Here is a 24911-nt window from a genome sequence, read left to right on the forward strand (position 1 = left end):
CACCCCACCCCACCGGGAGCGCCTCACCATCCCGACGGTTTCTGGCGTGCCGTTCAGCCAGCCAGTAGATAAGCCAGTAGTCCAAGCCAGGCCCGGCCAGAAGAAACAGAGCAAGAGGGTCACTAAGAAGTACTGTAAGTTACTCTACTGTGAGAATGGAACTCGCTCCAGAGCAACGGCTGATTAAGGATTAAGGATTAGGGATTGAGGATTAAGGATTAAGGGTCGACGGCCGAGTTCAGGGTCGCTGGTGCTGGTGCTGGTGCTGGTGGAGGGTCGGTCGGGCTGCTAATTGATTAGCCGCTGCAGGTGCCTGTATCTGGTCCCTGCTAGTGCCGAAAGTCATGGAGAAGTGAGAAATACCATTCATCAAGATGGCCAATCCGAAAAAGCCGCTTCGCTTTCCCCCCGCAGGCGAGCGTCCCAGCGCTCGCTTTCAAGCCCTTGGTGCTACTCCTGCTCCTGCTCTTGCTCTTGCTCCTGCTCCAGCTCCAGCCTTCTTCCACCGCTGTTGCCGAACTCCACACGGCACAGATAGCCAGAGTCAGGCTTGTCACCTCATCCCACTGACTTTGACTTACGACTTTCCCTTCCCTTCCCTTTCCCTTTCCCTTTCCCTTTCCTGCTGGGAATGCCATCCATATCTGGCAATAATCGACATGCCACATCGGGGTAGGCAGGCAGGCAGGCCAGGCCCAGCTTGCCAATGTCAACGCTCCGCAGGGGCTTGCCAGTCGCGAGCGGCCCTTGGCCCTGGCGTTCACATCGCCCTGGGTGGGTCGGAGGGTTCTGCGCAAGACCCTGCCATGCTGCCATGCTGCCATGCCCTGCCCTGGCTTCTAGGGCTTCGTGGTAGCTAATGTCCTGTACTGTTCAGTAGCTAGGCAAATGGGGGGCCGGTCTCGATTGGCCTGGACAGCCTGCACTGCACTGCACTGCTCTGCTCTGCTCTGCTCTGCTCTTCACTGCACCCTGTCGAGAAGAATGCACCAGGCGATGTCCTGCTCATTCGTTTCCTTGGTTGTGCCCGGGAGCCCGTCTCTTCCTATCTACCCTCGAGCTACCTACTCTTGTTCTTCCTTTTCCCTCCATTTCCATTTCCATTTCCATGTTCCATGTCCCTGTCCCTGTCCCGTGGCCTCTTCTGACTTACATGACTTACATCACACGGGATCTTTCTCATCCATGTGCCTGGCGATCTTTCCTCTGCCCTTCGCGTCTTCCGAGAGGCAAGCTACTCCATCCCCAGAAGCCCTCTTCATAACGTCCCGAGACTCTGGCTCTGAAACTTTGTCTCTTCTTCTGGTTCCTACTTACCTGCGGCTGTGTCTCTCCATCCTTGTCTAGCGGCACTCTTTCTATATACGTCTCTGCTCATTCAACGTCCCTGTCGGACTACTACGGCTCGGTTCGAATCTCTCCGGCGCACACCACCGCATTTGTCCAAGATATTTTATCTCTGAAGTCACTGCTCTCTCACTGGTAAGTCGGCGTCCAATCATCATTCTGAGATGGCATACCGCTAGAGGCAAACTAAAGGCTTAACACTGACACTTTTGCTTCCCTTCTTCAGATCTTCAATACACTTGAACGGCTTCTTGTTCTCCCGTTGTCAACTCATCCAAACTTAGCCACCTGCGCCTCCCCCACATCTACTGCTCTCTCAAAGTCCATTCGACGTCGCATTAGAGAGTGCTATCTTTCAGGAACAGAAAGTTTATTTTCAGTTGTATTCGCCACCCACGCATGACCTATCCCCAGGTATTTTAGAAGATTAATACAGAGTTCGAAGAAACAGAAAAGCAGAAGCTTGAAGAGGTACTCCAATCTCTCTCCCTCATTTTGTACAGGCGTTATATTGTCGTTATCTTGTTCTTCACAGATTATTTCCTTGTTCAGCACGACATGGATCTCTATCTTCTGTGTTTACACTGAGCGCAATGCTAATATGGCCTTTTTCTGGGGACAGTTCTGGGGACAATTGCCGACGATATACGAAGGCTATATGGGAGACATGTCTGGTACATCGCCATCTGGCGACTTTTCGCACAACCCGCAAGGACAGAGACACAATACGACACAGAACTCAAACTCTCAGTACAGTGAAAATGAAGGAGGTCGAGGATTCCAGGGTGCTTCGCATCCCAATGGCACTCAACAATATTCACAAGCTCAATCAGACCCATTCGGCTTGACAGCGCTCGCGAACTCATTACCCGATGCGACATATCAGAACTACAATATTGCAGCAACCCAAAGATATTCATCAGGGCCATCTCCTGCTCCTCTTATGTACACATTTCCAAATGTACCTCAATTCGCCAACCAGCAAGCCATGGGCCAACCTTTCCAAAATATGCAGTATAGTATGGGGTATCAGGGGCAGTATCAGGGAGTGTATGGACCAGGTCAAACACCGCAATCTCACCTACAGCAATCTGCTCCTGGCAATGGTAATCAATTCTACCAAGGCCAGGGCTTCTTGAACCAACAGCAGCAGATGAACCCACCTTTCATGATTCAGTCTAGCCAGTACGGCATTCAAGGTCAGGTTTATCCAATTTCTTCCTCCGGATCATACGGTGCAAGAGGCGGCTTCTTGGGAGAAGCCCGACAACCAGGTCAGCCGCGTGCAAACGAGTATCTCAGTGGTTCTTCGACTGGCGGCACTCCGGGAAGAGCTAGCAGCATAGGTGAGTCCATACGAGGGCAAATTCCATCGGCGTGAAGCCCTGCTTCTAACAATCTCTTTTAGGGTCCAGCTCTGCCCAATCTTCTGTTGTCAGAGGACCTCCTCGAAAGCCTCGTCAAAGCGGTATGTTTATGACTTTTCAGCACAAGGTTTCCAGGGTCGTTCCCGCTAATACTTTGTATTTCAGGCCACGCGATTTGGATAGGGAATCTGCCACCACAGACTGGTTTAATGAGTTTGGTTCTCCATGTGTGCAAAGAAGCAGTTGGGCTCCAGTCCCTGTTCCTCATTTCAAAAAGCAACTGTGCGTTCGCAAATTTCAAGGATGAGGCAGCATGTGCTGCTGCGCAAGTTAAGATACACGATTCTCGGTTCCAGACGGTCAGGCTAGTAAGCCGATTACGACGAAATTCTGTTGGAACGGCGGCTGGTGTGACTGTCCCAACTGGCCCAGCAGCCCTCACTCCGCCCTCAAACCCAACAGTGGCCCGCAGTACCACGCCAGATAGCGACACAAAATCCAAGGAAGGAGAAGAAGAGGCTACTGAGTCTAAGACAACAGATGAGACTAGCGGCTCAAGCGGAGCCAAAGACAAGTACTTCATTGTGAAAAGTTTGACTGTAGAAGATCTGGAGCTGAGTGTACGGAACGGTATTTGGGCTACTCAATCTCACAACGAAGAAGCCTTGAATAAGGCATACCAGGTAAGTAAACATGTAACGAGTTTCGTACCTGTTTGCTGACATATTCTTGCCTAGACCGCGGACAATGTTTACTTGGTCTTTTCTGCCAACAAATCTGGCGAATATTTTGGGTATGCGAAAATGATATCTCCGATCAACGACGACCCAGCGGCAGCCATCGAATTTGCACCGAAAGCTCATACAGTTGAAGACCCGGAATTACCAAAGGCTATACCAACCCCTGCGTCGGAGTATGCACCTAAAGGACGCATCATAGATGATTCAGCACGAGGCACTATATTTTGGGAGGTAGAGCGAGACGAGACTGAAGGCGCAGATGAAGAAGATGAGAGTCAAAGCAATCGAAGCGATGAGGATCCAGACTCGAAAGCATCATCGAAGGCCTGGGGTAAGCCATTCCAAGTAGAGTGGGTATCTACAACCCGCCTGCCATTTTACCGAACGAGAGGACTACGAAATCCTTGGAACTCAAATAGGGAGGTCAAAATTGCACGCGACGGCACTGAATTGGAAGGGGCTGTTGGGCGGAGACTCCTCAGTCTATTCCATCGAATACCGAGCCCAGTTGCACCCAACATGCCTGCAATGGGATCATACCCACAAATGCGCCAGTTCCAGTAATCTACTGGATGTACATGTAGCTCTTCCATTGCTGGTCTTTGCCAGGAGCTTCTACTTTACTTCTTCACGAAGGTGTTTACTGAGAAACGACACTATGGTAACGATTCGCCACGACCTATATTGCAGAGGAAGGCCGTATGAGGAATGTATTTAGGATCAGAATAAGCTTGAAGCTTAACTTGCATTGGATGTATTGTAATTTTTCTGCATACACTTACATACATAGCGCGAGGAACAGTATTTGTAGACTTAGCCGAGGACTTAATACTTGTTGAAACCTGGATTGGACTTGATACTTGCGGCCATGTGCAACTGTGAGCTTCGTCGATTTCTCAAATCATCAGTTCCTCTTCTGCGAACTGATTGGAAGGCGATCGACGAGTTTCACGTACAATATCGACTTTTCTTCTGGTGGGGATTTCAACAAATTCTCCGGATTGCCCCAAATGTTCTGGCAACCGAGGATCCGGTAGGCCGTTCTGTTCCTGGCGCCGGTTGCTTAGAGTTCCTTCTGTTCTATTCAAGTTGTATGTATACACCCTACTTTAGCGTACCGAGATTCTGGCTTTGGGGCCGACCAAATCTCGCAAATGTCGGGAAGCCGCTCACAGCCCGGGGAACTGCTCGGAGATACAATCTTGGAGTGAAGAAGCTATCTATTTGGAATACCACGTCTGGTGCCAATCCTCACTAATTGTCCCTCTTCCTCAGTCTCAGTCACTTGGGGTGGGTGTGGATATCAGGGTCAGTACGAGCCAATCAGATCACGAAACCATATTTTGCCCCTTATGACGAGGATAGTGGCCGACAGAATCTAAAGCAGCGCTACAAACCTGCAAACCTCATGTAAATAATGCATGAATAAGTATTTCCTAATGCCCTTGTAATATATTGTGGAAGAATGATGCGATTGAGAGACACAAAGAGAAAGTCAAGGCTGGTGGAGCCATGACGTGGGGACAGAAAATCAAGAGCAGGGGCGAGGGATCGATGGATCGATTGTGGTGGCGTTGTGGAGATGGAATCGCAGCGAGGGGATAGTCTGTCACAAATTGGAACGCTGCGGTTTTAGTTGTGGCGGTGCGAGTCTTAGCGATTCTCGGTTGTTTTGATTGGAGATGGGAAAAGCGGCGACAGACGAAATTAAGCGAAATTTCTAGAAACACGGAACCGACATTCTAGGAAGCTTCAAAATGTTCATTTTTACCAGGCGATGGAGCAATGATAGGAATGGCCTGATCAAATGAGAAAAATAAATTGTACCCTCAAACTGTCCAGTATTCTAGTCTGCAGACGGAAATGGAGATACTGTGGATTGATAATAGTAGAGACAGCTTCAGGGGTCTGATTGTTGCCACTCCAGAGCTTCTCTCATGTCCTGCAGCCGCAACAACACCCAAACTGAGAGCGATTAACAGAAAACCTTATTCTTTCGTTGTCAGTAATGGTTGGAGTCGAAGTGATTTCCTGATGCAATGTATGTCGGCGAGTAGGATGCAATCTGTGGTGTTTTGCTGCTTTTGGCAATCCGTAGAAACTTCTAGTGGGTTGGAGAAGATACCCGAGCGTGCTGAACATTATGCAACCACAACAACACAGCCAACATGAAGCCTCACGATGATGCCAGAATCATCGACTGGCTTCATTCCGGAAATTTCTAGCACCCAGTAGAAATGCTCCTCTCAGGTATATAATTCCAGATGAGATTCCTCTGACAGCTCTCCCTTCTTTCATCACAACACAACAAAGAACAAACACTTCATGCAATCAGCACGCACAACACTCAGACTCAAACAATCACTCCGACAATCTCTCAAGAGACTCAATACTCACCAATCACGCAAGATGTCTTTCTTCCCAGGCTCATTCTTCGCTTCACCCTCCGCCAACAACACCTCCTTCCACCCACTTTTCCGTCTCCTCGACGACTTCGAGCAACACTCACGCAACACCGGCACCGGCAACAGCACTGAGGGTCGTCACAGCCGCTCAATCATGAAGTCCTTCACACCCAAGTTCGATGTCAAGGAGTTGACCGATGCTTACGAGCTTCACGGCGACCTTCCTGGCATTGAGCAAAAGGACGTTGAGATCGAGTTTACGGATGTCCAAACCATCACCGTACGTGGTCGCACCGAGCGCTCCTACACATCCGGCACTCCCCCATCTGGCTTCATCGAGGGCTCTGCATCCCCAGCCGCCATCGAAAGTTCCGACAGTTCCAAGCCAGCTGCCCATAAGGCCACAGTCGAGGACGAGGACGCTGTTATGGTCACCGATCCAGCTGCAAACAATAGCAATACCAATACTGAGGTCGCTACCACGAGCAAGGAAACTGTCAAGGAGGAGCCAAAGGCCAAATACTGGGTCTCTGAGCGTAGCGTCGGCGAGTTCTCAAGATCTTTCACCTTCCCTGTTCGCGTTGACCAGGAGGCCGTCACTGCCAGTATGAAGAATGGTGTCCTCTCCATCACCGTTCCAAAAGCAAAGAAGCACGAGTCGAAGAAGATATCAATCACAGCCCACTAAACGAATGCAATGCAATGAAGGGATGGTATATGGGTTTTGCTCTGCGTTGTATTCGGAGTTGACGTTTCCTCTAATTGGTGGCAATGACCTGTAGTGGAAGAAGATAGGATGGGTGATTTGGTCTTCCTTTGCTTGTATGGATTTGATAATGGGAAATTGTTCTGGCAGCGTGGAGTTGGGTGCCTTGCACTTGACTTGGTCTTGACTGCTCTGGACGGTATGAAGAGCACTCAAGGAAGGGTTGCTACCTCACAGTCTAGCATAGTTAAATGCAATACCAAACATCAAACAAAATTATGTTCTAATTGCCATATGTAACATGTGTTCGAAAACCTGTCTGCGATACAAGTCTGTAACAAACGTGCAGGCTGATTTTCAGCCAAGACCGTTCGTTGTCACTACGATTCAAAGCGAGTAGGCAAAGGATTGCCTACTCGCTATGATTTATTGAAAGCTGGGTTGATATTTTGTTGGCTGTAGAACATATCTCCATGTAAATTGTAAGTAGCTGTTTTCCAGCATACGAAAATGCCATTGGATAGGTAAGTGACATAGTGCAGTATCTTAGAGTAGCCTGACACACTGTTCATGTCTTCCGGCGTTCTCTCGTTAGCATCTACGAAATTACTGGAGCTTCGCAAGATTCTTGTCGGAGGCTCCTCAGTAATCTTGTTTTCAATAACTCAGAGATACTCCAATCAACATTGAATACTCGTCAAGTTTGCAAGAAACTTTATTCTCTATGATTGGTTGTTTCATGTGGTATCTCACAGCAAAGTACCACCCATAACATCATGCTGACTATGCAATCTACCAATGCCAAACGTATGTCCCAATAGTGAAGTTAATATCATGGCACGTATGATTTTTTGCCAGCCAAAAGAACGCCCCCCGTATGAAGCCTCCAACGCCAAGAATGCCAACTATCCCGGAATCCTTCCATTTAGAATTTAGAATCTCTCCTTCATCCTCGCCGCCACAGTTCTCAGATTCCCATAAACCTTGCCCGGAGGACTACCAAGAATCAAGCTGACCACTGCCGTTTTGGCAATCTGGATATTCTTGAAGCCGCCCAGAAGGTGGATTTTCGAATCTGCAAGTACGATTCTCGTCCTACTGGCATTCTCGATAGCAAATTTGGTCTTCCCGTCCTTGCCTGCAATCCTTCCAATCGCTCTGCCCAAATGCTCTCCCTGCAAAGTCTTAACATCCTGAATCTGGAATGTTTGGATATACAAGTCGTCTAGACGGAGAAGAGCGATCGCATCGTCGATATCGAAGCCGAGAGAGAAAGCCTGCACAAAATCGGCACCTTTCTGTAGCGCTCCTGGGTCTGTGGTATGCTTGGAGGATCGGAGCTCAACGGATTTCGAATGGATGTTCATGCGAACTTGCAGCTTCAGGTGCTCGACAAGTGGTGGGTACATTTTTGGCCAGACTGCTTTGAGGGGCGTCATTCTGTGAGGTGGTATAGGTACTTTTCTGGTTTCAACTCGGTCCACACGATCCTGCCAGGCATTAGCGTCTACTTGCGCTGCATGTTTGAGATGGACCATACAGCGGTCTTAGATGGTGCAAATCTTGGTCTACCCTCCTCATCAATGTGCATCTCGGTATCTCCCTCCACTGGCTGAACTGCATTCAAATCTGTTGGTTCCGCATCTGGCGCATCAAGGAGAAGTTCATCGTCGTCCTCTGCATTCTGTCAGTCCATGCAATCACGGCAAGCGGTAAGTCCACGCACCCTGTGGTAAAGGGACACTGGCAGCCTCCGCCAGTTCCTCTGGCTTTCTTAGCAGGGCGGTGGGTGCGGGCATTGTTGTGTGGACGTGAAAGACGAGGGTTCTTGGTGGGGGAACAAATTTGAATTGTCGATATCAGATAAGGTTGTGAGAAAATTGTCCCGGGCGCTCAGACCAGATTGTGGCACGTGCTAAGGCTAGTGCATCGCGTCCAGCCAAGAAATCCAGACCAAAAGCCTAGTAAAGCGTCATCAAAATTGAGTTCTCCTCTTTCCCTCGCGTGCTTGTCTTCTGCTTCCGATTATTCTGTGGATTTTGCGACTTCAAGAGTTCGCACGTTTTCAGAATGATCTGGAGAGTATGTCTTCAAATATAACGCAGAGGCTGTGGTCCCATTTCCGGGATCCAGCAAGCCATTTCGTGGCCTTCAAGCCATCCGGATTACCTCGAAAATCCGCGTTCCCGTGGTCAAACTCCACACAGAATTCGACAAGAGCCTTCTCGTGGAGCCGACCACGACCTCAAACACCTTCATCGAAGAGATCGGTGTCTAAAAGCTTTGCTTCCTGCGGCTTTCTCTTCATAGATCTTAGCCCTTCGACGACGCCGACACCATCAGCACTTGCCGCATGTGTTGCGACTACAGAAAAATCACTTTGTACTACTACCAGAATTCCCCGAAAAACGATCGCTTCTTTGGCGCAGCAGGCATGGCGTAGGGAAATCCATTCGAACACTCGAAGAAGAGAAAGGGGCAGCGCGAGGAGAAACAAGAGCTCTGCAGCAAGTGAACAGAATACTCTCAAGCAAGTTCAAAATGGAAACAACTCGTTCAAAGCTTCCCCCGTTACGAAAAAAACCGAAACCCCAGTACTGGACTCCAAGCCGAGTACGTACCTTCATCTTCCACATATGCATAGACCTACGAAGGAGGAATTGCTTGCGGCAGCAACAGGGTTTTGGTCGCGATTAAAAGTCCGATTTAAATGGTTTTCTATAAGGAGTTCTCGGCCCTGGAATATCGACGACTGGAGTGCCTTTGTTTCGTGGTTTGTCCTGGGAAATATTGTTTGGGTTTTAGTTGGGACCACAACCTTCTTCTCGCTCGTTATTTTCTCCATTAATACCGTTGTAGCACAAGGTTTGTTCCCAAGTCCTAAGATAAGGTCACGAAACTGATGATTCGGTAGAAACTCTAGCCAGATGGATCGGCGATTACCTTACACATTCCGCAGGAGTGAAGGTAGTTTTTGAGTCCGCAATTGTACCAAAATGGAGGAATGGTGTCATCACTTTCCACAATGTATTTGTGTCCAGAAGGCCGGGCCAAGGAAGGACGAAAGTCAGTAAAGGATCCTCGATGAGTGCTGCAGCTGAGGCAGCGGCGGAGAGACAAGCTGAAGCAGGAGGACGAAAGGACGAAGAGGAGGAAGATACAAACTACACGCAATTCGACTTGACGATCGGGACCGTCAACGTCACCCTATCATTTGTAAAGTGGTGGAATGGGAAAGGCCTTCTCCGTGATGTTGAGGTAAAAGGAGTTAGAGGCGTAGTTGACAGGACTTCTGTTCATTGGGGTGGAGAATATGTCGACCCGAAGACATACCGTCATAAGCACCATCCAGGAGATTTTGAGATTGACTCATTCAAAATGGAGGATCTTTTGGTCACAATATATCAACCGAACGGGTTCAGACCGTTCTCGGTAAGCATTTTCAATTGTGAACTTCCGCAGTTGAGGAAACAATGGCTGTTCTACGACTTCCTCTCGGCGAACAACATGTCAGGAGCATTCGACGGATCACTTTTTACGATCCATCCCAGACAATTGCACGGTTTTGCAAACGTGCATCATGATGACGAACCGAGTGGGGAATCCAGTCCCTGGAAGAAGCAGAGCCGACTTCGTATCGACGGTTTGAAAATAGATCACCTCAATCGTGGTGTTGAAGGACCGTTTGGATGGATCCATGAAGGGAACGTAGACATTGTAGCAGACGTCATGTTTCCAGCAGATACCGATGACAGTATCGCAAAAGTCATGTCCGATTTCTACGACCGCATGGAAGCTACTGTAGCATCAAATCGCTACATCCACATCCTTGAGAATCCGCGGACAGCAGACCTCAACACCCCTGAGGAACGAGCAGCTTATCAAGAGAAGATGAGCAGAGACGACGACAAGCGGTTCCTCGTCATGGATCTCCGAGTTCACCTCAACGACGTCAGAGCCGCAGTACCTCTTTTCACCCGCGACTTGTCTTATATAAATCAGGCGCTCATCCGGCCGATCGTGGCGTACATCAACTCCCAAAAGACATTCATTCCAATAAACTGCCGAATCGTAAAGCGAGCCAGCGAGTTTGACGGTAGCTGGACAATATTCGACAGCGGTTTGATGGAAGACTTGTCAGCTGAGACTTACGAAGCATTTGCCAAAGATGTGGTGGACAGCCAGGCACGATTAAGACGCTTGAAGAAGGTCGGCTTCTGGTCGATCTCGTTAGCCATTCAGGCGCTGTTTATGGGAATGGCGGGAAATGTGGCATGATATCAACGATTCTTCACTCACTTTTAACGAACATGTATAAAAATCTTAGTCATGTTGTAGATTATGGAATCGTCGGTTCTGGTTGGTGTCTGGGACAGCTGATGCTACGGCTAAGCTTGGGATGGCTGCATAAAATGGAGTTCTGGGACCTTGAGATACATAATTGACACATTTTGTAAGCCATATAGAAATAAGGATATATGTTCCCTTGATCGAGTCAAAATTGAGAAAAGTAATCCAAAAATACCAAGTCATAATGATTTCATTTGCTTTGACTTCCCTTTCAAATACCACGATTTTCAACTCCTCCGCGTTCCAATCAAGGATATTAACCGTCGCCAAATCAACCTACAACGACCGACTCCACTTTTTTCCCAACCCTACTGTTGACCTCCCTATCAGTATGTACAAGCAAAGTATTACAAAACATAGAAGCCGTTATTGGTCACAATGTGCAAGAGTGATCAGGCTACGTGTAGTGGAATCAGTTGTCAAGAACAGGCTTAACTCCCTGCTCATCAATCAGAAACTCTTCACTGGCACTTCATTCTTAGAATAAATCGAACCTTCGTTGCCGAATAGTTCGATGTCACCCTTACCACCAAGGTCCATGAACTCATTCGGATCTCTCGCCGCTGAAGGTGTTTCTTCTTGCTTCGGCGCCCCAGGAATTGATTTAGGCGCCCCGTTGGACTCCGTTGAAGGAGCAGAGTTATTAACTTTGTTCTGCAAGTTTTTAGCACTTGGGTTCTTGACATAGACTTTGACTGGATCTTTTGTTGGCTCGATGTCAATGACCCTAGTGATCTTCACGTCGTTGATGCTGCTGAGGAGAGTCCGCTCTCGAGCCAGTTTCCGTTTGCTAAAGTCCAAGTTGGCAAGACCACCAACTAGTCCATCAGTGCTGTCGTTTGGGTTCAGTGGCTTTCTTGTGGTCCATGGATGTTCAAGACAGTCATCTATGGTATATCTCTTCTCCACATCAACTGTTAACATTCGGTCGATCAGATCTAGGGCTGGGTCTCCAACGGAATCCCAGTACGGTGATGGGTAATCAAACCTTCCAGTCTTGATCTGCTGCGTGAGAGTATATGGATTTTCTCTCGTGTTGAGTTCGTCTGAGAATGGAGGAAATCCACAGAGACAGATGTAGAGTACTACACCTAATGACCAGACATCAACGGCTCTAGTGTATCGACGGTGTCTCGAGTCTTCCAGAATTTCGGGAGCAACGTAGCTAGGAGTTCCACATAATGTTGTGGTGAAGGACTCCTCTCCAATTATTTTTGCCAACCCAAAATCGGCTACTTTCACATGCAAGTCTTTGTCTGTGAGAAGGATGTTCTCTGGTTTAATATCTCGATGAACGATTCCCCTCTCATGCTGATAGGTATCAGTGCAAGTACAACAATGAGCGGAGCTTCGGATACAACATACCAAGTACTTAGTTGCCTGGAATAGTTGAATGAAGACCTTTCTAGTCTCCTCTTCAGTCAACTTCTGCTTCATGACGATCCAATTGAACAATTCTCCTTCCGCGGCCAGCTCCAGAACCAGATACACAGCATTGGTTTCATCAAAGGTATCCTTCAAGCAGAGCAGATTAGGATGGCTTACGCCCATCAAGACCGCAATTTCTTGCTGCAGTCCCTCGGTCTTCGAACGTTCTTCCACGCCCGGTTGCTTGGTAAAGATCTTAACGGCGAACCGGGTACCAGTTGCTTTCTCGACACACAGAAACACCTCTGCAAAGTGCCCCTTTCCAAGCTTCTCAAGGAGCGTGTACTGCTGCAAGAAAGCACTTGTTTCGCGGTTCTTTGGGTACCTGAAAACAAATCTTGCCTTATCTAGAACGGTGATCTCGTCTTGATCTTCTAACTCTCGTCGTTTGTTTCGTCCAATAACAGCTTCGTTGACGAATGTCCCGTTACTTGACAGGTCTTCCACCACAGCAACGGTGTCCCCGCCTTTATTCTCGGTGAAGATAAGGCAGTGTCTGTTAGAGACAATAGGATCATCGATAATCAGATCTACCATTGTCAATTTGATGCTTCAGGGAATCACTGTGACAAACTTACCACACTCGGGGTGCCGCCCTATCAGGTAACCTCCAGACGCGATCCCGTTCATCTTTGTATCTTCGTAGACTTCTTCTTCCTTTTTGAAGTCTTTGCCTTTGCCCTTGCCTTTCTTCGACTTCCGGTCCTTGTCTTTGCCAAAGTCCTCCATCTTGCCCGGCAATGGACAAGCATTGCGCTTTTTCAACACCAAAGACTTTCCGTACTTTGCATCAAGAGGGAGGAGATAGCCCCAGACCCCCTCCTCCGTCTCGTCTTGTACTTCTTCCGACAAGGCAGCCGTAGGGTAGACAAATTGAGAGAATGCCTGTGTATCTTGAGGAGGAGATGATATGCCATGACCGTCAATGAAGTTCTGGTCAATGGGTCGATGATGGAGCTGGCTCGGGCGACCTTCGGGAGGGGTTGCTGTTCCTTCCTTGAAGGCTTCAGTCGACGAAATGGAATCTTGCTGGGTTATGGGCGATGGCAAATGTTGTTTTTGCGATACAGGTGTACTTTGGGATTCCGATATTCGAGTTGATCGACGGGGTTTCTTCGAGGAATCACCGGTGCTGTCTTCTGAAGCTCCAGCCTGCGTCAATGACTGTCAGCGCCGCCAGATAAGCCGCGGACGGTACTAGTAATGCAAAACAAGCTTCGACATACCCTATTTCGCTTCAATTGACCCTTCTTCTCCCTTGGAGCCATTTTTCCTCAAGGCAGGTAGGCAGGAGCCTGGCAGGCTGGCAGGCTGGCAGGCTGGTCGGTCGAGATGTCGAGATGTCTGAGGCAAGTGGAAGGAGCAATCGCCCGTGGTTTCTGCTGATGTCGTGAAAAACAACTTTTAAGCTTATGAAATGGAAACCAGGGCCTATTGCGCCTGAGCACGGATAAAGCGAGCAAATAGCACAGCGATTTCACGTCGAACAAATAGTTGGATGTTGTCGGATTTGAAGTTCTTGGCACAGCCGACTGGAAGAATGGGCCACGGGGGGATTTGCTTACCCCGACTTGTCCTCGTCTCAAACCAAACGGCAACTAGCGACAGCAGAACCAGCCGACCCATGTCAATACATACCACGTTGGGTCACCGAGTACCTGTTGGAAAGGAATGACACTTAAAGGGATACAAGTGTTGGCATTCATGCAATAAGTGTTGATATTCTCAAAGGCACACTGGATGGAGGTGGCTTAGCAACTGTTCTTGGTGGATATAGGTACTAACGTCCCACCCCACCATTCCGCCCACCCCCCCATTCCGGCCACCTCGCTTAACTCATCGCCAGTTCTTCCTACCTACTTCAATAATTATTAATTCCATTATTCCTTAATAGATTTCTTTGATATTTGGAATATGAATTGATCTTATTATAAAGCCTCAATATACTGAGTATAACGTCATGTGTGCACTTAGGGACGTGGCAAATAGCAAGTCCTTACGGAAGGCATCGCTTAACTAGGGTGTTCCAAGGTCTACACTTCGTGACCGCAACACAACGACTCTATCACATAAGGAAGCTGCAAGTTACTTGCAAAGACTCCCTACAGTAGTAGAGAATCGTTTGACTAATTAGGTTCTTACTCAAGAGTCTCTTAGCTATAGAGTTACACACGCACAGATTCGGGTTTTTAGAGAGAGGCTTCTAGCTTTACAGGGAGACTACCGACCACTTAGGAAACACTGGATAACTCGATTTCTAGCACGCAACCCTGTTCTAAAGACCAAGAAGCAAATATACGTTGATTCCGTACGTGTCAATTGCGCTTATTCCGAAGTTATACAGCTGTAGTTCCAAAAACTGGAGATTCCGGCTATTAAAGCGATTCCAGCTCACCAACGATAGAATATAGACGAAACAGGTGTTATAGAAGGTTATAGTCTTAATAGACTTATTGTAGGGAGTGCCGAATCTCGTAAGATACAAGGGAAACAGCCAGGTACACGTGTTTAGACGTCAATTATTAAGTGTATATCTGCAACAGGTGGTTCTACACACTCAGCTGTAATATACAAGGGAAAATCAGTTCAACAACAGTGGTTTCCGTCTCAATTAGACCTATTCGATCAGTAGCACTTCACTGCCACTGAAAATAGGTAGACAACTGATGCCACAGCTCTTGAGTAGCTAGAGAAAGTCTTTATCCCTCAAACGCAACCACGTGACGATTCAGCAAGGCTTCTTATTCTAGACGGCCATAGGAGTCACGAAACTACGGAATTCCTTTGGAAATGCCTTGAAAACAATATCTACCTTCTGTTCCTACCTGCACATACGTCACACGTTCTACAACCTCTTGATCTAACGGTTTTCTCTGTTCTCAAACGTTCCTACCGGAAAGAACTTCAAAAGTTGAGTTCTCTAATCGATTCCACTCCAATTGGCAAGCGCAATTTCCTTATATGCTACTATAAGGCACGGTAAGAGAGTTTTACCCTGTCTAATATTAAGGCTAGGTAGAGAACTACAGGGTTATAGCCGGTATCAGTTGTAAAGCCATTAATAAGCCCTTTACTATTAGAAAACAGTAACAAATCGACAGATCCAACTTCTCTAAGGCCTCAAGATACGCTAGTACTACCTATAAAGGTTTCTAGCACGTCAATTGAGATACAGACTCCGAAGGCTGGAAAAGAGATCTACTTACAACTACACTCCTTGACAGCTAGGTCACATGACCAACTTTCAACACGTCATTTGCTTTTTAGGAAGGTTTTAAAAGGATTTAATAAGAAGGACTATAAATTAGGGCAAGCAAATATAAGGATTAAAGAGTTAGAGGCACGATTAGAGCGATTAAGACCAAGGAAAAAGAGGAAGGTTCAAATAAGCCCGAATTCCAAGTTTATCACAACACGTGCTATCAGGGAAGCTCAAATTGCAGCTAGAGAACATCAAATTATACCTATAGAACCGGAATAATAAGGAGAATCATATTCTATAATATCTAATTAAAAAGATGACACAATGTAGAGTTATTAAGTGTTGAATAGGAAATACGGAATGTAAGCGAGGTGGCCGGAATAGGGGGGTGGGCGGAATAGTGGGGTGGGACGTTAAGTAGCTAAGTTCCCTCCAGGCCAGGCCTGCACCAGGCTAGCTCTTCATGCCGATCATGGACTCCTTAATTCCAGCCTAGACTACAGCAATGTTGTGAAGTATCGTTGCGAAATGGATGTCTGGTGGTGAGCAAAAGACTGTGTCTATCGTCCTCGTGTAGGTATTGCCAACATTCCCGTGACCTTGGCCAGGTGGGAGTTCTCCATCAGCTGAAGCTTCCGCCAGAGACAAGAAGGTACCTATGTGTGCCTGACAACCTTGGAGCACCCGTGACTTCTATGATCACTCTGTTCAATGTCCCAAAATCCATCATGGACATGTCTGATCGTTTTGTAACATCCTGGATAAGATAATGCCGCGATTGCCACATCAGACTTTGGGCTGAAAGTGCCATCACTTGTGGTGATTATTATTACCCATAGCTGGTTGCCTCAATTATCGAACCTCGACTTGCGTTTTGTACCTTGTCCTCTATCGAGTCCTGCCATTACTCTTTCTGCAGCGCTCTGAGCTGGCTTCCCTCCGCTAGATGGCGTTCCACTTCGGCTTCCCGGCTCCAGCGGTGAACTTGCGGGTACAAAATCCAAGGACTCCCGTGGGCCTCTGGTCTTTTCGTCCTCCTTCCGTTTTAGGATCCTCTGCTGACTCTTTGCGAGTTCCTCCTTGAAAGCGAACGCAGGAAAGCAGTGAGGATTCCAAAGTTCTTTGGGTAATGTCGTCGCATATTGACCGACTTCATCGATATCAGAGAAGTCCATCAGCTTCTGCATAAGACTTGGGTTCTTCAACGCTGAGGAATTTGCCAGCTTGTCGTTGAAGTGAGCTCCTTGCTTTTTCAATTCAAGAAAATGCTTGAACTTGGCATTTGTACTCTCTAGAGGCGATCCTGGAGGTGATGGTGGAATGTCGTAGTTTGGAAGACTTGGGAGAGTTAGGTCTCTTGACAGAGCCCGACTGGCAGAGTAAGGTGATAATGGAGCCACAGCCAGGTCCTCTTCCTCTTCCTCTAGCGATTGAGCTTCTGGAAGGCTTGCAGAAGGCCCAAGTGTTGGACCGACGATAGGGGCCTCCCGATCGGGGGAACATCCATCTGCTCCATTCTGCTGGACATCTACACAGTCCATTAAAAGGAGCCTCTAGGAATGGGCTAGAAAGACTTACTGAACTGATTACCATTTGTGTTATTTCTTGGATCTGTAGGTCTCGCAGCCTGACCGTCCTATCAGCGTGTCCCATATGTGTGCTTGAACACCGACTTACATTCACTTTGTAAACATTAACTCCCATGTCCTCTTCATCGCTGCTTGTGTAACTGACCAATCCTGCCATATTTGACTTATTTGAGGATAGACGCATGCTAAGAGCTGTGATTTATCTGGAAGAAGCGCTTTTCGGCCTGAGGCATATTACTTTTCATGGTTTCAGCGCAAGCGAGTTGGGCGGCGCCAGGGAGCGGAGCTTCGCGTCACTGGTACCTGGGGAGCTTCAAGCTTCTTGACAACATCAACGCACCCTAGAATCATCCCACACTGACCATCCACGAACATCTGTACACAATAGTCACGCATAGATACCTTCACCATGAATCATCTTCCACAGGCCTGGGGGCGTGTAGGTTATCTTACGGCGAGAATATTTTGTTCGAGTTGCTGACTTCAACATAATAGCCTAGAGACGATGTTTATGGTGCATATGATGCCTCATACCTTCAAAGCAATGGCCCAAGCCAACACACGCAAACTCCTGTCGTCACCGGTACCTCAGTTCTAGCCATAAAGTTCAAGGATGGTGTTGTCATTGCCGCAGATAATCTTGGTTCGTACTTCCAAATCCCAGCTTGACAAGGCGCCCACTGACAACTGGCTCCGAATAGCTTCGTACGGTTCCCTTGCTCGATTTAGCGATGTAAAGCGCCTGCGTATATTCGCGGAGACTACCGTGGTTGGCTTCGGCGGCGATGTTTCAGACATGCAATATCTAGACCGACTTCTCACCTCCCTGGACACTGAAGAAGCTTACGGTACCGCTGGACACACTTTGAATGCAAAAAACCTTCACACATACCTTACCAAAGTCTTCTACAAGCGCCGATCCGACTTCAACCCGTTGTGGAATCAAGTTCTGGTTGCCGGTATGGATGGAGAAGGCAAGCCTTTCCTGGCAAGCACCGATTTGCTGGGTACTGCATTCAGCTCGCCAAGTTTGGCAACAGGTTATGGTGCGCATCTGGCTCAACCACTTATGAGAAAGATCGCACCGGATGAAGACGCTGCATCAAAATTATCCAAGGAGCAGGCAGTAGAGGCAGTCAAGGAGAGCATGAAGGTGTTGTATTACAGAGATGCGAGAAGTTTGGACAAATACTCTATCGCGGTGGTCACGAAGGATGGTATTGAGCTGAAAGAGAATGAGAAACTAGAGAACCAGAGTTGGGCGTTGTAAGTTATCCCCTCTCCACATTTCAAGCCCAAACTAATCAAACTTTAGTGCGGATCAAATCCGGGGGTATGGAACGCAGGTCAACTGAGATGCTTTAGGCATTTGCACTGTACTATTAGCGGATATTTGGCATGAGACATGAATAGAAGGGCTCTCTTGCGATGGTGAAACCCTTTTCTAGATACGCTCTCTTTATGGTGTGGATAATATCATTTCAGTCCCACGTGAGTTTCCGGTTAGTATCCTTTAACCAAAATTCCTTTCGAAACAGGCAAGCTGTTTGCTCCCCCCAAGGGCCGTCCTAGTGCTCTGAAGGGACAGCCTTATCCGTTGGACACTGGGAATCCAGAAACTAGTCGGCTTTGTAATTGTGTCAATTCTGTGATGCTGATGAGAAATGCCTCAAGATATTTACGGATCATCGGATGATTGAATCGTAGCCAAGATGATTTCCATGACGAAAGTACAAGCGCAGTTCTTCAACATCCAGTGACCTGTAGATCAGCATGGAGAAAAGGTAATACTTATGTGCAGTTAATCATTCAATTGTTTTCGCAACCTGTCTAGGGCTAAGGTCAGTAACTACAACCAAATACAATGTCGACAACAAAATTGCTATGAGTAGAAAACAGAGATTTGGGTAGTGCTCCGAAGCTGAACCGTTTTTACCTATTATTGACATCGGCACGAGAACAGACCCCTAAGCCTTAGTCAGCAGCCAAACATGCAGCATCGCTGGATGTACCTGAATCAAGGAGCCCCCTGCACCGCCCAAGCAACTTTGTATCATGATTCGGCTCATCTTTCTGGAATCTTACTGATCTTCACTCCAACACTCTAATTGATTGCCAAGCTCCTATCCCCAAATTCAATGCGCAGACCGAAGCTCTTCTCCAAGGCACTCCCTCACGACTCTAACATCTTCGCAGCAACATTACCCAGAGTTTTCTGTTCACCGACCTGAAGCCGAACAACGTCCAAACCACGACGCCCCCTTGAATGTTCGGGCTCAGAGCCTCCAGCACACACAGAAGTAGGAGGTGTAAAAGGTGACTGGTATGCAGGCGGCAAGGCTCAAGGCTGAATCGCAAGGTCGGAAAGCAAAGGTATGCCCCTCAATTTGGCGCTCAGAAGCTTCCCAATCGTTCTGGCAGAAGCGCAAGCTAACATGATTATCACCAGCTTGCCAACTCATATCATGAGCTACTGGAGTACGTCGCAACTTTTGATCGTGGAGAAGATATATTTGCTGACAGTGTACCCTTCACAGAGAGTTCTCGTCGAAAGACCTCCGATCAGTGGGAAATTACACACTTGGGCGTCTGATCGGGAAGGGATCCTTTGGGAAGGTCTATCTAGCAACGCACAAGCTCACCAATGGTTCCAAAGTACGCTCGAAAAAGAAATACTATAAGAGGTTGGAATAATGATCTGACGGAATCTTGCAGGTTGTTCTCAAATCTGCCAACAAGGATGACTCAAATCTCGCCCGCGAGATCCATCACCACCGACAATTTATCCATCCTCATATTGCGCGGCTTTACGAAGTCATTGTGACGGAGAATCTGGTGTGGCTTGTATTGGAATACTGCCCAGGTATGAATAAGTTGTGGGTTTGAGATCAACTCGTTAATAAATTGGATTACAGGTGACGAGTTATACAATTACCTCTTGAACCATGGAGCTTTACCAGTGGAGAAAGTCCAGAAGATCTTCACTCAGCTGGTTGGCGCAGTGAGTTACGTTCATAACTCGCAGTGCGTTCACCGGGACCTAAAGCTCGAAAACATCCTCCTGGACAAGAACGAGAATGTTAAGCTTTGCGACTTTGGATTCACCCGCGAATATGAAGGAAAGGCCAGCTATTTGCAGACTTTTTGCGGTACGATATGTTACTCTGCACCCGAGATGCTAAAGGCAGAAAAGTATGCAGGTGAGAAAGTTGATGTTTGGAGCCTGGGGGTCATTCTCTATGCCCTTCTCAGCGGCGAGTTACCTTTCGACGAAGACGACGACAACGCTACGAGAACCAAGATTTTGACCACAGAACCCAAGTGGCCAGACCACTTTACACCAGATGCTCGAGCTTTGTTAGGCTCACTACTTTCCAAACGACCTCTACTTCGTCCAGCTTTGCCGGATATTCTGGCACATCCTTTCTTGGCGGACAACGCACCTGCTCAGCAAGTCATCTTGAAGCTTCAGCAACCACCACCTTTCACCACACCTCTGGAAAAAGAGACTTTAGAACGTATGCGCAGCGCGGGGGTGGACATAGATCAAGTAATCGAAAATGTCCTCGCACGGCGGTGTGATCCTCTAGCAGGCTGGTGGACACTTCTCATAGAGAAAGAGCAGCGCAAGGCAGCTCGGCGAGAACGCAAGCGGAAAGAAAGAGACGCAGAAAATCGGGCCTCACGGAGACTTAGTGGTGCAAGCAGTCGTCTTGAGCGGATGGCCCCGATTCTAACAGGTGTTGACGAAGAAGGACAAGAACTCAAGCTTAGTGATCCACCAAGGAGCAGGGGGCGGAAGGAAAGGCGGAGTGCACATTATCCAGAACTCGTTCTTACGGGTCTTCCTGGAGTGCCGGAGACTTCTAAGCTAGATTCCCCAGATGCCCCTCCGCCTATCGAGAAGGATTCCATACGTTCAGCAAGCTCTTCCCGCCATCGTCGTCCAATACCACCACCCAAAGAAGGTGTTCTGAGAAGTGCAAGATCTCGTGGGAGTACGTTACAGCTGGTCACATCAAATCATGATCTTTTAGCCCCACCAGCAAACGGAAATTCACTAAGGCCACCAAGGCGGAAGCATCAACATGCTTTTATAAACCAGCTTGCTAACTGGAAACATTGGCTCCTGGACTCGGCAAAACGTGCCAAGTCACCTGGAAAGAGAATGACGAGATCGACTCCTGATCTTCTCCAAAAGTCAACAAACAGTTCAAGAGCAGGGGCAAAGGACCAAAGCCCACGGCCTGCAACCTCAAAGACACCTCCCGCCGCAAGGCCAGCTTTAGTACCGGGAACCCAATCGCATCCACCGATTGCACGGATATATACAACTCCAAATAACAAGCGCCATTCTCTCTCTCCATCGCCGTTGACGCCTCGTTCCACCTTCCGAAGGTCCAGTACAGGTCTCCGAGGACGCAAATCCACGTCTTCGTCCGTCTCCTCGATTCGCAGCATTCATCACCACCATTACACCCACTCCAAGGCCTCATCTACATCCTCCAATGGCTCTGGCTCTATCTCAATGAGCAAAGGCCCTTTACCAACTCGAAGTCCGCACCACTCTGTTAAAGTTCTCCCGGCAACACCGACCACAGGCAGCTTCCCATCCAACATTCGTGTGGTCCGTCAACCTCCCATATCTAATTTCAACGAAAGCCCCTGGGGCAACTCTAATCATGGATTCGGATCGAACAATACCAGCGGCCTAGTTTTTGCCAAGCGAAAAAAGAATATCTTCAAAGGCCCCATGCTGAACACCTCATCACCAAGTCCAGCGGGAAGTGGCAGTGGCCACGCCAGAACAGGCAGCAATAGTCGCAGTGCTAGCATAGTCGGCAAGCGAAGTGGTGAAATCATCGAAGAAGAAGACGAAGATGAAGTCGAGGAGGTTGAAGCTTTCAGTCCCATCACAGGACCAGGAGAGGTCGAGGAGGTCTTTCCTGCTGGAGAAACGCCGGGGAATAAGGAGCCTTTGAAGTTCAACTAACATGGACAGGGCGAGTGAGGGAGCGAACTTTCCAATTCACTGCAGACTGGTCTACATTGACGTCCGCATGTGTGAGTGTACGTGTGATTAATTATGCTCGTACAAAAGGGTTCAGATGTGAATATGGGTAGGAGCAGAAGGTGTTGTTGAATTTAGCGAGTTGATGTTTTCGTATTATTTACCCTCCCTGTGCATCCTTTCTCACCATCTGGTAGTGGGGAGGATTTGGACTCGGGGTGGTTTCTTTCTACCAGCGTTGCATTGTTTGCCCTTGTCTGGGATTCTTTTCTTCAGTGACCTTGACGATTAGGGATATTTCAAATTACTTTCTTCCATTGGGCTCATTGATCGTATGTATGTATGGCTGGGGTATGCATAGGATGTTGCATATAGGCATGAGAGTATGATATGTTATTTTAGGCATGGATGGAGTGTACATTGTACTGTAGATATCAGAGTATTTAAAACATTCGATTTATGACTATAGGCGTACCGCTTCTTGCAGTTACATGAACATGTTAAATCATGTAGAGAAGATGCAAAATATTGAAATCCAACTAATAAATATCTAAGATAGAAGCCTGAAAATCAGTCTGTCCTGCGCGTGGAACTGCTATATGGTACAAAGGAGAATGCTGCATTAAAAAGTATTAATTGAGGTCAGACCAGCAAAAGAACCTATCCGCTTGCCAGACTATAAATGAAATTAAATCAATACAAGAATGCGATGTCACCCCTGACTACCATGAGCAAGTCCCCATGCACTTACAGAATAATACAGATATCCTCTTCCCACCATTCGCCTCTCCCTACGAGCTAGTTCCAGTCTCTCTCTCAGGCTTATCCCCCTCAGTCTCCCTCTCCTCCCTCTCTTTCTTTCCACGATTCACAGGCATGAGGTCTTTAGCGGCCTTCTTTGGATCCTCAAGAGCATCCAGGGCTCTTGTTCTCTTCGACTTCTTCTCGTGTCTATCCAGCGCCTCCTCATCACTACTGCTGATCTCATCATCACTATTCTGCACCATGTGAATATTCTGTCCCTCCTTCTTCTTCCTCTCCCTCTGCTCCTCTTTCATCTTCGTCAATTCGTCGTCTGTGCATTCTTTTGTGATGATATGGAGACCTGGAAAGTTCCTTTCAAGGAATTCTTTCAGCAGAGGCAGGACGGACCCTTTGGGTCTGTAGGTGCCACTGTCATTATCTATCACTAGCTCGTAGCTTCGAGGATTTTTTGGTGGTGGAGAGTCTGGCGGACCACCAGGGATATCGGAATTAGGATGCGTTTCTTGGTCTGGAGAGGTCGCGGATTTCTCGGGATGCTGAAGACGTCGGACGAAAAATTCACCTGAGCAAGCGATATAGATGTTTACATCGCTGTGCATGGTATGTTTGGATAACAGGTCAATTCCAAACTCTTTGCCAGTTTCCGTGAAGCGAAGCAGGCCATCCAGCGTCAATACGTAGGTGAAGATGCGACCGCCTTCATCAAAATGAACCATTTTCAAAAATTGAAGGGCGGCTTCTTCGGATCTAGGCCGCACGGTCCCATATTCAGTAGTATTACTGAAGTTATAAACAGAGGCATGTTGGTGGTGGAGGGCATGATTCAGAACGCGTCCTCGTAGTCCAGCTTTCGAAAACATGCCTTTCACAAACGGTTTAAACTCGACGAAACGGTGGTATAGGTCTGCTGGTACTGGACCTTCTAGTTGGAACTGATTCGCTTGGAAGCTGCAAGTTATTAGTATGGCGCGCAAAACGATGCCCAAGACTCACTCGTATTTTTCTGTTCTGGGTTTATTTTCTTCGGAGCCTTGAGGCTGTCCTTTTGAACTCCCAGGAGCTTTTGTGCCTGCAATTCTCCCAATCATGGGAGAGTAATGCTTTACCCAGGATGTTAGTCCTACCGTATACATGCGCCCATGTGGCTTGTCTGATTCTCCAAGTAACTCGGCACTGAGCCAAAGGTTCCCGCTCATCTTCACACTGCTGAGCATTACAGCACAACTCCGAATCATGTATGCCCGCTTGCTCGCCATGCGCTTCTTGATATCAAAGCTCTCGTCACTTATCCCTTGCCAATCTGGGCCAATGCGATTGACATAGACCGTGACATTTCCCAAGCGATCGTCGTGATCGGAAGAATCCTCGTCGTACAGCCTGCACTTTAAGCGGAAGCCGCTCGAAGGTATACCTGCCACTATCCATTCCGTATCCCACACTGGATCTGTGTTTTTATGTATGGTCGGTGTCCTTATAACCAAATCAGGGTCTTCCTTGTGCCTCTTCACCAAACTCGAGGTCAAGGTAGCTTGGATGTACGGATCTGACGAGCGGGAGTTCAGATCGGAAACTGGGAGGTTCTTCGCGCGGTGAAAGGTGAACCTGATGGTGTAGCCATCTGGCGCAGAGGGAATCGGGGTTGCATCGAACCCCCCGGGTGGATTGGCCTTCAGTCGCAATTTCTCTTGCTTCCTTGTCATCTTATCTTTCAGCTTGTGTTGATGCTCTGGCTGCTTTTCAGCATCTTTCACTTGCCCTTCACTCTGCTGATTTGCATTTGCCTCATTCGAGTGGCTGTTGAGCGGCGCATCGTCTTTTTCATCCACCATTGTCGTCGTCGTTGTTAGTCTGAATTTGACTTTGGGCGTTCTTGAGAGCCTTAGGAGAAGCTCGGCGTACGCAACTCGAGGGCAGGACCGCCAATTAAGGCAGCGTAAGCACGAGGAAGTCTTAGGCGCGTGAATTTAGATTGTCGTCTCTGGCTCCGCCGTATACTGCTAT

At 47.9% G+C, this 24911-nt stretch overlaps 10 protein-coding genes across 13 annotated transcripts; 6 read left to right on the forward strand and 4 right to left on the reverse strand.

Moving 5' to 3' along the window:
- Nucleotides 1-736: 736 nt before the first annotated feature.
- On the forward strand, nt 737-5212 carry ONS95_007947 (uncharacterized protein). Of its 2 annotated transcripts, XM_058501473.1 has the most exons (6): nt 737-1482; nt 1574-1818; nt 1970-2693; nt 2756-2815; nt 2880-3397; nt 3452-5212. In XM_058501473.1, exons 3-6 carry the CDS (start codon nt 2006-2008, stop codon nt 4016-4018), a joined length of 1833 nt encoding a protein of 610 aa, XP_058362793.1. In that variant the 5' UTR covers nt 737-1482; nt 1574-1818; nt 1970-2005; the 3' UTR covers nt 4019-5212. The 2 variants fall into 2 exon arrangements, with proteins under 2 accessions (XP_058362793.1, XP_058362794.1); XM_058501474.1 differs by lacking the exons at nt 737-1482; nt 1574-1818 and having other exon boundaries at nt 1858-2693.
- Nucleotides 5213-5761, forward strand: ONS95_007948 (uncharacterized protein). The gene has a single exon (XM_058501475.1). The coding sequence runs from the start codon at nt 5318-5320 to the stop codon at nt 5624-5626; it is 309 nt and encodes a 102-aa protein (XP_058362795.1). The 5' UTR covers nt 5213-5317; the 3' UTR covers nt 5627-5761.
- ONS95_007949 (uncharacterized protein) lies at nt 5762-6837 on the forward strand. The gene has a single exon (XM_058501476.1). The coding sequence runs from the start codon at nt 5780-5782 to the stop codon at nt 6545-6547; it is 768 nt and encodes a 255-aa protein (XP_058362796.1). The 5' UTR covers nt 5762-5779; the 3' UTR covers nt 6548-6837.
- Nucleotides 6838-11021, forward strand: MDM31 (Mitochondrial distribution and morphology protein 31, mitochondrial precursor). Its single transcript, XM_058501478.1, has 2 exons — nt 6838-9430; nt 9480-11021. The coding sequence occupies exons 1-2, from the start codon at nt 8650-8652 to the stop codon at nt 10841-10843; spliced, it is 2145 nt and encodes a 714-aa protein (XP_058362797.1). The 5' UTR covers nt 6838-8649; the 3' UTR covers nt 10844-11021.
- On the reverse strand, nt 7498-8364 carry PNO1 (pre-rRNA-processing protein pno1; the record flags this gene model as incomplete). The annotated part of the gene is made up of 3 exons (XM_058501477.1): nt 7498-8055; nt 8106-8242; nt 8292-8364. 3 exons carry the CDS (start codon nt 8362-8364, stop codon nt 7498-7500), a joined length of 768 nt encoding a protein of 255 aa, XP_058362798.1.
- On the reverse strand, nt 11022-13835 carry ONS95_007952 (uncharacterized protein). 3 transcript variants are annotated; one of them, XM_058501480.1, is made up of 4 exons: nt 13570-13835; nt 12281-13495; nt 11410-12226; nt 11022-11354 (listed from the first exon to the last, which is right to left on the reverse strand). In XM_058501480.1, exons 2-4 carry the CDS (start codon nt 12878-12880, stop codon nt 11347-11349), a joined length of 1425 nt encoding a protein of 474 aa, XP_058362800.1. In that variant the 5' UTR covers nt 12881-13495; nt 13570-13835; the 3' UTR covers nt 11022-11346. The 3 variants fall into 3 exon arrangements, with proteins under 3 accessions (XP_058362800.1, XP_058362801.1, XP_058362799.1); XM_058501481.1 differs by having other exon boundaries at nt 11022-12873; nt 12922-13495; XM_058501479.1 differs by having other exon boundaries at nt 11022-12226; nt 12281-12873; nt 12922-13835.
- Nucleotides 13836-15564: 1729 nt separating this feature from the next.
- ONS95_007953 (uncharacterized protein) lies at nt 15565-17365 on the reverse strand. The gene is made up of 3 exons (XM_058501482.1): nt 17223-17365; nt 17124-17172; nt 15565-17073 (listed from the first exon to the last, which is right to left on the reverse strand). The coding sequence occupies exons 1-3, from the start codon at nt 17316-17318 to the stop codon at nt 16394-16396; spliced, it is 825 nt and encodes a 274-aa protein (XP_058362802.1). The 5' UTR covers nt 17319-17365; the 3' UTR covers nt 15565-16393.
- Nucleotides 17366-17543: 178 nt separating this feature from the next.
- PRE4 (Proteasome subunit beta type-7) lies at nt 17544-18489 on the forward strand (the record flags this gene model as incomplete). Its single annotated transcript, XM_058501483.1, has 4 exons — nt 17544-17573; nt 17630-17777; nt 17836-18400; nt 18450-18489. 4 exons carry the CDS (start codon nt 17544-17546, stop codon nt 18487-18489), a joined length of 783 nt encoding a protein of 260 aa, XP_058362803.1.
- A 970-nt stretch (nt 18490-19459) lies between these two features.
- Nucleotides 19460-22127, forward strand: ONS95_007955 (uncharacterized protein; the record flags this gene model as incomplete). The annotated part of the gene is made up of 5 exons (XM_058501484.1): nt 19460-19507; nt 19584-19612; nt 19672-19789; nt 19850-19997; nt 20050-22127. The coding sequence occupies 5 exons, from the start codon at nt 19460-19462 to the stop codon at nt 22125-22127; spliced, it is 2421 nt and encodes an 806-aa protein (XP_058362804.1).
- An 809-nt stretch (nt 22128-22936) lies between these two features.
- On the reverse strand, nt 22937-24739 carry ONS95_007956 (uncharacterized protein; the record flags this gene model as incomplete). The annotated part of the gene is made up of 2 exons (XM_058501485.1): nt 22937-23858; nt 23904-24739. The coding sequence occupies 2 exons, from the start codon at nt 24737-24739 to the stop codon at nt 22937-22939; spliced, it is 1758 nt and encodes a 585-aa protein (XP_058362805.1).
- Between the last annotated feature and the right edge of the window lie 172 nt (nt 24740-24911).

Source organism: Cadophora gregata, assembly GCF_030347475.1.
Source record: "Cadophora gregata isolate MNR1 chromosome Unknown scaffold_2, whole genome shotgun sequence".
In the NCBI taxonomy this organism is placed as follows: domain Eukaryota; kingdom Fungi; phylum Ascomycota; class Leotiomycetes; order Helotiales; family Ploettnerulaceae; genus Cadophora; species Cadophora gregata.